Source organism: Miscanthus floridulus, chromosome 10 (genome assembly GCF_019320115.1).
Source record: "Miscanthus floridulus cultivar M001 chromosome 10, ASM1932011v1, whole genome shotgun sequence".
NCBI lineage: Eukaryota > Viridiplantae > Streptophyta > Magnoliopsida > Poales > Poaceae > Miscanthus > Miscanthus floridulus.
Genome location: NC_089589.1, coordinates 16801288 through 16812471, shown reverse-complemented (window position 1 = coordinate 16812471; position 11184 = coordinate 16801288). Strand labels below are relative to the sequence as shown.

At 45.3% G+C, this 11184-nt stretch overlaps 1 protein-coding gene across 1 annotated transcript; it reads left to right on the top strand.

Annotated features, from left to right (window-relative positions):
- The first annotated feature begins 8274 nt into the window (after positions 1-8274).
- On the top strand, positions 8275-9163 carry LOC136484956 (WUSCHEL-related homeobox 3A-like). The gene is made up of 2 exons (XM_066481914.1): positions 8275-8682; positions 8783-9163. The coding sequence occupies exons 1-2, from the start codon at positions 8275-8277 to the stop codon at positions 9161-9163; spliced, it is 789 nt and encodes a 262-aa protein (XP_066338011.1).
- The last annotated feature ends 2021 nt before the right edge of the window (positions 9164-11184 follow it).

Sequence of the window (11184 nt, the reverse complement as noted above, 5' to 3'; positions counted from 1 at the left end):
CCACGCTTGGGAGAAGGGGGTATGGACATACGACCGAGCTACAAAGACAAGCTTCAAAATGCACGTTTGGTACCACTACTCCCTGCATGACTTCCTGGCGTATGGGTTATTTGCCGCCTGGTGTGTTCATGGGAAGTTCCCATGCCCAATATGCAAGGAAGCTGTGAGGTTCATTTGGTTGAAGAAGGGTAGCAAGTATTCGTCATTCAACCAGCATCGTCAGTTCCTCCCTCTAGACCATGAATTCAGAGAAGACATCAAGAGCTTTACGAAAGGTGTCAAAGTGACAGACCCTAAACCGCACTTGAGGACTGGTGCCGAGGTTCGTGCTCAGATAGATGCTCTCGTGCCCAATGAAGAAGGTGGTTTTGTGGGATATGGTGAGGAACATATGTGGACTCATAAGTCTGACTTGACGAGGCTCCCCTATTTCGATGACCTTCTTCTGCCACATAATATTGATGTAATGCACACTGAAAAGAATATCGCCAAGGCACTTTGGGGAACTCTCATGGACACTGACAAGTCTAAGGACAACGTTAAGGCTAGAGTGGACCTAGCGACGTTGTGCGATAGACCGAATCAAGCGATGCAGCCTCCTAGTGGCCGAAACAAGAACTAGAAAAGGCCTAAGGTCAATTTTGTCTTACAAATCGATCAAAGGATGGAAGTACTAAAATGGATCCAGACGTTAATGTTCCCAGATGGATATGCAGCGAATCTTAGCAGGGGAGTGAACTTAGGCACTCTACGAGTCAACGGGATGAAGAGTCAAGACTACCACATATGGATTGAGCGGCTTCTTCCGGTGATGGTCCGAGGCTATGTCCCTGAGCATGTTTGGCTAGTGCTAGCAGAGTTGAGCTTTTTCTTCCACTAGCTTTGTGCCAAGGAGATATCTCAGACCATCGCTTAGGACTTGGAAAAAGCGGCACCTGTGTTGCTCTGTAAGCTGGAGAAGATCTTTCCACCCGACTTCTTCTTGCCGATGCAGCATCTGATTGTGCACCTCCCGTCCGAGGTACATTTGGGGGGGGCCCGTGCAGGCCCGTTGGTGCTACCTAATCGAGAGATGTCTAAAGACTCTTCGCAAAAAATGTACAAATAAAGCCAGAATTGAGGCTTCCATTGCAGAGGCATGCCTTCAGGAGGAGGTGGCAAACTTCACAACGCAATACTACAAGCTGAACCTTCCTAGCAATCATAATCCACTCCCTCGTTACAATGCTGGCGAAAATGAATTGACCCTCAGCCTTTTCCAAGGCCAACTCGGCAGTGCAAGTGGATCAACCTCGAAGCTATTGGGAAATGAAGAGTGGCGTAGTATCATGCTATATGTGTTGAATAACCTTACTGAGGTGCAGCCGTTCATCAAGTAAGTTCACAACGAACTTGTTTGAATACGCCGTCACTATTCTGCATCCAACCCCATTGATTCTCGTTCGGACAGGGAATTTGTTCGTGAAATCTGGCATCAATCAAGGGATCCTACCTCGCATGAACAAGACACCCTTGTTTCGCGGGGTGCGGGAGTGGGGAGGCCTGATTTTATTTCTTGGTTCAAACAAAAGGTAATGTCCAATTTAGCTCGTACGTTCGATCATCCAAGGTGATCGTACGTTTGATTAATATAACGACCTATCATGCTTCACCTTGCAAGCCCAGACCAGTTCGTCCATGAGTGATGAGTTGAAACAGGTTGCAAACGGCTGTGACATTAGGGTGAAGTCATTTACCGGCTATGACATGAACGGATATCGCTTCCACACAAGTTACGAGCAGATTCGGCCCAAACGAAAAACCACAAATAGCGGAGTTTGTACGCCCGGCACTGATGGCCTCGACTATCATGGTAGAGTTGAGGAAATCTATGAACTCTCATTTCATGGAGACAAACCTCTTAAACCTATCATGTTCAAATGCCACTGGTTTAATCCTCGATCAACGAGACGAACCCCTCATCTTGGACTAGTCGAGATTCGAGAAGATTCCATCTATCCTGGAAAAGATGTCTACATTGTGGCTCAACAGGCCGTGCAGGTGTATTATACTCGATACGCCAACTAAGACAAAGAGGATCTTAAGGGTTGGGCTATTGTGCACTAGGTATCTCCACATGGTAAACTACCTGCCCCAAACGATGATGATTACAACTTCAACGCAAACACATATGATGGACAGTTCTATCAAGAAGATGGGCTACCAGGCACGTTTGAGATAGTCTTACCCAAAGCAATCGAAATGGAAGTAGACAATGAAATGGTTGATGGCGAGGTCGATGGAGATGTGGTGGTAAATGCCAAGGACATAGCAATGCTTGAGCGATTACTTCTTGGCAATGACTACGATGACAACATAGAACCTTCGGATAGTGTTGCCCATTTGGACAATTTTGACAGTGATGATGAGACCTATGATCCCAATCATGAAGATTATTCCTAATACATGTAATACTATGTTTTTTAATTTGTGTTTTGTTTATATATTTTGAATCTATTTCTAATATATGTACTAATTAGTCTTGTTCATTCTTTGTGATTGCAGGTGATTGAACAAAGATGGCGAGCAAACGTCCACGCTGTGACACACCCTCGGTTTATGGGAGAGACTGCCCTCTCCTTCGAGGTGAGGGGTCGTTGTTCGGGGCAGCGTCCATAGGAGGTGACGAGAGGAGGACCAGGGGCAGCAGCCGCAGGAGGCAGCGGTCTCCTCCCTCGCCATGTGACGAGGTGCTAGAGGAGGAGCACGTGACAACCATGACCACGTCCTCATCGGAGGACGAGAGGGGTCAGTAGATGGGCGAGGGAGGCGAGGCGCTCAAGGGCGAGGTGCTCGAGGGTGAGGGAGGCGAGGTGCTCAAGGGTGAGGGAGGCAAGGGGCTCGAGGGTGAGGGAGGGGGTACCGCTACCCAGACTCCCTACGAGCGAGGTCCCGCGAGCCTCCCTCCGGTTCCACTTCCTCACAACCGCCCAGTGATTCGGCCTATGGCAAAGAGGTAAGTAACTATAGATGTTATCACAACTACTTCATAAGATATGTTGGAAATCATAAGAGAAACTGATAAATTTTCTTAATCACTTGTGCAGGGCCTGGTTGGTTTTGTCAGGTACTCCAGCACGCACCCCCACAAGCATCCTTGGTGTTTTGTGCAGGAAATGGTACCCCAGCATTGTGCAACTGTCCGAAGAGCCGGTGGTGCGGGAGCCAGCCTCCAACTGGGTTAGGTACGAGCTGGTCATGAATGACACTTACCGCAACAAGCAGGAGCGGGTATTGGCAGAGTTTTGGGTAAGTTTCTCTCGCACAACATTGCTTAATACATCTCATTCATTGGTTAAATGTTTTATTGAAATAATGAATGGATACATCGGTTTTGTATGCAAAAATTTTTCAAGGCCGAAGAAGGACTTGAGGCCTAGGCGGATCGGGCGGCTGCTGCAGCTTGTAGGAAGTACGTCACCGAGATGCACCACCATGGGCGCGTCCAAGCCCACATAGACTACTACAGGTTGGTACTTAAGCAGTCCCTCCCCAAGCCTCAAGCAAGACTGATTACGCTGACCCAGGACCAGTACCTTGAGGTAGGCGAATAACATTCATAATGATTCATTTTGATATTAAGTAGGTTCAATTTCATCTTCTTATATGTCAAATACTCGATGACTTGTAGGTGATTCCCTGGTGGTGCTGATCGTATCCCGAGTGCTGGTCCATGATCGTGGACAAGTGGTTATCACAGGACTTTGTTGACACGCACGAGAGGCAGCGGGAACAGCGTCTGATGAGGCAAGGTCCAACTCACCATCAAGGCAGCCGCAGCCTCCCTGGATACAAACAAGCATATGTAAGTGATTTCTTTCATTTATTTTGATGCTCAATTCTGTTTGATTTCTCACCATCTTCCCGTCTTTCTCGTAGGAGGCTGCGCACCCGGGCGATGAGGTCTCGGAGTTCTCTACGTGGGCTATGTCCCACATGGGCTGGGCGTCGTCCTATGTCTCCTTTGACCCGGCTGCCCTGCCCCAGGTGTACTCTGACCCGAACGTGTACACTAAAGTCCAAGAGTACACGTCCTCGGTAAGGGAGATCTATAGGGAAGATTACAATGTGCGCACTGAGCCCATTGATGCAGAGACGATCATGAGGCTCGGAGGAGGCAAGAAGCACGGGCGGCTGTGGATTGCAGATGGCGCCATCGACTCCACCACTATTCCCTCCCTCGACGCTATCCGAGCACGGAGCACGAGCTCTAGCCAGCCCATACGCACACGGCCTTCTCCAGCACTACAGCAGGTCCATGCACTCCAGGTAATTCCTATTTTACTCGTCGTACGTTGATATTTACACACCTAAATTAGATTTGCATTACTGATACATTGGAGTGAAATATTGCAGGCCGAGCTACAAGAAACAAAATGGCAAAGTCAAGAGCAGAATGCGGAACTGACCGCACAGCTGTAGGCCCAACAGGTCGCGTTCGAGGCCACGCAAAAGCAGATAGCGGAGATGATGGTGATCATGCAAAGTCTTGGGCAAGCATCGGGTGTATCTGTGCAGTTTTCAGCTCCTCTACCTCCTACTCCTGCAGCTACTCCTGTAAGTATGAAAGTTTACTTTTCGCTTATGCTTTGCATGTATGTCGGCCTTCATGCCATTGTGGATGTCGGCGTTCGTGCCGTTGTGGATGTCGGCATTTATGCCGTTGTGGATGTCGGCGTTCGTGCCGTTGTTTCTTGTAGGTTTTGGAAACCTCCCCGTGCAGGAGAGGTGCTGCCAAAATTTTCAATTGAGTCTAATCTTTTTGTATTCCTAGATTACTAGATGCAATCTCTAAGTTCTAAAACTGTTTTCCCGGATTACTCACACATGCAATCTCTGCTCCTTTGTGCAGCCTCCGTCCGCGGGTTCCAATTATCCCAGTAGTGCGTCACCGGGTGATCCCGCCTTTCCTTCACCACCGTCTCATAGGCTACCTTGATGAGGACTAGTGCTAGGTGATGTGGTTGGACTTTATTGTAATATTTGTGGTTTATCATTCTGACTTGTGCTTGGATTTCATGAACTTGTCGTAATAAACATGTGAATGATGATGAACATGTGACTTGTCGTTGTAATATATTGTGATTTGTGGTTCATAATTATGGTTGTGATATATTATGAGAAAATGGGTTCTGTGTGATATATATATGTGATGGTTGATATATATATGTATATATATGAAATGCTTGTGTCGATGGAATGCAAAAAACAAAAAAAACTTTAAATTTCTGCCTCTTTGCCGAGGGCAATGACCAAGGCCCTCGGCAAAGAAGGGTCCTTTGCCGAGGGCCGTCCCATTGCCCTCAACAAAGATTCATTGGAAAAATTCTGGAACAATTCTTTGCCGAGGGCCATTGTTGGAGGCCCTCGGCAAAGACTTTTTTTAAAAAAATTAAAATTTCTTTGCCGAGGGCCTGCGGGGAAGCCCTCGGCAAAGATTTAAAAAAAAAAGAATAATTCTTTGCCGAGGGCCGTCCCATTGCCCTCGGCAAAGATTTTTTTGGAAAAATTCTGCAACATTTCTTTGCCGAGGGCCATGGTTGGAGGCCCTCGGCAAAGACTTTTTTGAAAAAAATTAAAATTTCTTTGCCGAGGGCCTGCGGGGAAGCCCTCGGCAAAGATTTTTTTTAAAAAGAATAATTCTTTGCTGAGGGCCGTCCCATTGCCCTCGGCAAAGATTTTTTGAAAAAATTCTGCAACATTTCTTTGCCGAGGGCCATGGTTGGAGGCCCTCGGCAAAGATTTTTCAAAAAAAAAAGAATAATTCTTTGTCGAGGGCCCCCGGAGACGGCCCTCGGCAAAGACTCCGTCCCAGGCGCCGGCGCCGTGATGGCTGCTTTTCTTTGCCGAGTGCTGGTCCAGCCCTCTTCACCGACTCAAAATTCCCCGAGAGCTCTTTGCCGAGGGCCATCCTCGGCAAAGCCTTTGCCGAGGGCCTCAGGCCCTCGGCAAATAGGCCGTCTCCAGTAGTGTTAGCTTGTTGAATGTCTGATGTTGCTACCGTTATAACCTCCTACTTGGTTTTGTTAGTAGTGTGAGATGCTCTGCGCATGAATGATTTTAGTCGAGTGGAGAACCACATCTGGAGTTATTAGTGAGTGTTGTCAGCCAAATTTTGGAAAGACAAGATACCTTAGACAAGTGGCTCCGCCCAAACACTGATCGAGAAAACCCACAACAGGGTTTTCTTGGTGAATCAAGCTCTAAGACAATGGTTATTGGAGACTTGAGTTGGCACATTGGTAGAATGCGGTGGCATGTTTTGGATTAGGTTTCTAGCAATGGATCAGAAGAGAAGGGCTTATATGCCATGGATGAAAGTGATCTAGGTCACAGGGAGGCGGGTGACCACTGTACATTACAACATGTATTATTTTTTTTCAGGCCATTCACATTTCAATTGGCTCGGCCTTTCTATTTTTTTAGATGTGGCTTCTCCCTTTGTAAAAGAACCAAGTTGATACTAAACCGAGTGAGTTAAGCCATGGTGAAGCCACAAGGTAGCTACATCTGATTGTCAACACGACAAATGGAGCTAGTGGGAATATAAAAGCGTACAATACTTACAAATGAGAGATCGATGTGTGTGGGTATCTGTAAACCCCACTGACCAGCATTTGGGTTTTTGGAAGATATAATCACCATGTAACCATATTTATTTCTAACAATAAAATCTTGATCATGTATTATGAAACAACTCCCAAATTTGAATCCAGTGTGTCTTGTCTTCTAACATTTGCTTGGCTATTTTTTTGATAGTAGGTCACAGGATTTAAATCTTCAAATGTGTGCATACTTTATAAAAGATATATAAACAGGGAGTAACGTAGGGATGAATTTATCAAAAGTTCAAAAGTATAGCAAACTAGGAGGAATTAAGCGGTTTTATTGCTCTGAAGAAATAGAGACTGAAATTCACATAAAAAGAACTTGATCGGACCTCGGTGATCTCTAGGCCTACCACACTCTCAATCAACTGAGCTAGGATGTTTGTAAGAGTAACCACAATGTTGCAGAAAAGTAGTCCATAGGCATTTGAATATTGTCTACCAACTAGCTGAAACATTGTAGAGGTGGTCTATAGAGCAGTCCATAACTAAAGATATCCATAATCATATGGGCTGCCCATAAGGAATAAACAAATAATTCTTCTCTCTGCTCACTCTCTCTCCCTTGCCTCTCTCATATGGACTACCCAGACCATATACATTGTGGCAACAACAATAACTATAGTCCACTGACGCAAAAGCTATCCATATAGACTGACCGGTCCATATACATTGTGGTAGATATCCTAATTTAAATATAGTAGGATGGAATATGTGTGAATGCATGGAATTTTAAATGAACTCTTCTGCAGGCATGGAACTATACCAATGCAAAGAAGGCAAAAGCTAGCAACCATTTAACATGCAACTTTTTTTTCTCCTTACAAATACCTGCTCTTAGTTCAAAAAAATTGTATCAACTTTTTTCACATAGGTAGTAGCCAGCTTTTACTTGTGGCAGAGCTTGTAATTTAACTCTGTGCGCGACCACCGCAAATTTATTTCCCATGGTCAGTAGTAAGACTGTAGCTAGCACTGGTGCCGTTGGTCAAAGAGGATCACTGCAAAGCTCTGGCCGTTTTGATGTGCACCAATTTGTCTCACACACGCTGCCTAGCCCTCTTTTCTCTGTCGGCCCGCCTTCATTCATCTTTCGCTCATTACTGCATGCATATATGCGTTGTTGCTTTCACATTCGATCGACCATTGGATCGGCAGCTGCGCATGGCTGGCCATGATGCTCCCTAGCCCTAGCAGCTAGCTAGCTAGCTGGCTCTATATAACTGGAGGATCTACCCAGCTCCAGCTTCCATCCCAGTTCCATCCTCGTCCTAGCAAACCTCAAAGACATAGACTAGGAACACACGGCATTTGGCCGCTGATCGATCGAGTTGTGTGTGTGTGGGAAGTTGCCTGTGAGCTACATATATCAGAGTATCTGTATGTCTATCTAGCTATATTTACCAGCATTATTATATTTAGCTCATGACAGACTCTGCTGATCGATGCATATACGATTTGAAGGTAGGTAGCTAGAACAGCTTCTTAGAACACATATTAGCTAGCTGTCGTCGTTCTGCAGTTAGCACACACACAACCAAGCTACCTAGGATCAAGCTAGCTAGCTAGTCGTTGAATCCATTGATCGAATCGATCCGATCCATCCGAGCTAGCGTTAGCATCCTCCATGCCGCAGACACCTTCGACCCGCTGGTGCCCGACGCCGGAGCAGCTGATGATCCTGGAGGAGATGTACCGGAGCGGCGTGAGGACGCCCAACGTGGCGGAGATCCAGCAGATCACGGCGCACCTGGCCTACTACGGCCGCATCGAGGGCAAGAACGTCTTCTACTGGTTCCAGAACCACAAGGCCCGCGAGCGCCAGCGGCTCCGCCGCCGCCTCTGCGCCCGGCACCAGCAGCAGAACGCTCAGCAGCAGCAGCAGGCCACTGCAGCAGCGCCGGCTTCGAGCCCTAACAGCAGCGCCACCCTTCCGTCTCCGGCAGCAGGCGGCAGCAGCGCCGGTGTGCATCCGGCGGTGATGCAGCTGCACCAGCACCACCACCCGTACGCAACCAACTTCGTGCCACACCTGGTAGGCATTTTAACTGTTTACGTTCCAGTATTTTTCAGCTTGTTATAAGTGCATGCTTGATAATGTATCTATATGTCCATGTTCATCAATTGATTATTAGGGCTACTTGGGGCAGCAGGCGGCGACTGTTCCGCCAGTGCTGAACCCGGCTGCTGCCGGCATGGTGGACCTTGCAGCTGCAGCAGGAGGAGGAAATAAGGCTACTGGTGCAGGTGCCTATGGAGGTGGAGCTGCGTTATACAACAGCTGCAGCAGCAATCAGCTGGAGGAGTGGGACGCCGCAGAGGCCATGGAGCACTGCAACGCCAGCTGCGGTGCGGCATCAGGCAGCTCTGACGAGGGTGGCGCAGCTCATCTCCAGCTGCCGCCATGCTGCCGCCGCCCTCTCAAGACCTTGGACCTCTTCCCCACTAAGAGCACTGGGCTCAAGGACGAGTGCAGCAGCTCCAAGTCCTCCTCTTGCTCCACATCCACCAACTAATTAATCGTTATTATTGAATCCCTTTAGTTTCTATATTGCTTCTAGTACTTCTTTGATTTGCTAGCTAGCTAGCTAGTAGATTCGGTCATCTCAAGTGTGTCGTTATATTGTTGTGTTGTGTGTGACGCTACCTGCTACTTTCCTTGTTATAACTACGTTTAAGTTTCAGTGCTCGACTTCAATCTATATGCATCTATCTTGGTGCAATGGATTTGTTTTAGCACACTGCGACCTATGCTCCATTTACTCAACAGCGACGAGTGAGGGAACGGTCGAACGGATGACTTATATATGGCTATATATAATTTACCTTCATCTTCTCTAGTGATGACTCCTTTATTATCGAGTTTATCAAGTCAAGTCTTTATCTTCTCCTAAAGTTAATTGCAACGTGAAGGGCTGATGAAGACTAAGAAATTGCCACATCATCTCAAATTATTCATGCAACTCCATAAGCATCCACCGGAATCAATTTTTTTTTTGAGTCAAGAGTATATGTGAATAAATCCCACACCCCACAACATTTCAAAGGAAAAAAACACTTGCCACTTGCATGGGAGTGCTAATCATTCTTTTGAAAAAAATACATCTTATTAGGATGTGGGAGTTCTAATTATTCTTTTGAATCAACCATACATAGGTACCAAAAAATGGCATGTCTCAATTATCAGGACTCAAGGATGTCATAAAACTGTGTTTCAGTCTCCCACCAAATTTCAGAATCTTTTGAGAAAATTCGAGTATTCCTTCCAAATTTTCATGTGATCATAAAATTTATCCTACATCATTTTATTCAAATTTCTTGAGCTCTATAAATAATTTTATTAATACAAAGATTATTTTTGCAATTGTTTCAAATGAAAACAAAATAATGCCACTCCATTAGCCTTGGTCGATTTTAGCCCATTTCTTTCCATCCTCTGTCATACCTCGTTTCATTCCATGCACCTTCTCATCCCTTCATGGATGAAATGAGACAGGAGAGAGGAGGTAAGGAAATTTGCGTTGAAATCAGCACAATGCTAAGGTATTTTATTTATTTTTGATTAAAAATAATTATGACAAATGTCGTCTTTATGTCATTTTAATGACTTCTGGAGCTCTAAAAATTAAAAGAACATTCGAAAGTATATTTTAGGACATGAATAACTTGGAAAAATATGTGCAACCATGATTACTAAGAAAAATAAACAATTCACCGTTCTAATGACTTTGTTTAATAGATTTGCACATCAATGTAAATCTAAAAATAATTTAGTATTTTTTTATTTTTTATGTTGCAGAAGACATGTATTTATAGTTAGCACTGATTTCTTGCAGCGACAATTTACATAAGAAACCACCTCTAACTCTAACTAGAATAGGGAGCATTGTAGCTCACGGTCACTTAAAATCCATTTGCAGCGGCAGTGTTTCATTAAGAAAACCATACCTAGAAATGTAACAACATTTAAGGGAGATCCTATTAAGAAATCCAACCCCTGGAAATGTGATTTTCAGGGTCTTAAGAGAGAACCGGCCCTAGAAATTTCTAGGGGTGGTTCTCTTAATAGAATCGGCCCTAAAAATAATTTAGAGGACTAGTCCTCTATCTTAGTGAACCATCCCTGAAAATAACTCCCTATAAAGGGTCCTTTCTTCCTTGCAACAACTCTACGTATCACTCTATTGGGATTCGGGAGCTCACTAGGAGGCGGTGATGCATGCTTAAGTACCAGTTTTTTTTTGACAATATACAGGTTGATATTGTGAATTGCTTGTTTTGGGATGCCCTGTTAAAATTTGCAGTATTTTTTTCTGTCTTAGCAGATAGTAATTAAGGAGGTCTTCAGTAGCAGTTATATGAATAGCTAGGTTGTTAAAAAATGGTTCCAACAAGACGAGAGCATCAGTCCTCTTCTCAAGTCAAAGTCAAAAAATGCACCTAGAGAGGATTAGAGAATCTGGATTTTTTTCTTGAGAAACTGGACAGAGAATCTGGATGGTGGAGCAGGACAAACTCTTAATAGGATCTGTTGGAT

Bases quoted from the DNA above. Each gene is read 5' to 3' on its own strand.
- LOC136484956 (XM_066481914.1), top strand. From the start codon at position 8,275: ATGCCGCAGACACCTTCGACCCGCTGGTGCCCGACGCCGGAGCAGCTG. The intron at 8,683-8,782 runs GTAGGCATTTTA...ATTGATTATTAG, and splicing joins CCAACTTCGTGCCACACCTG to GGCTACTTGGGGCAGCAGGC.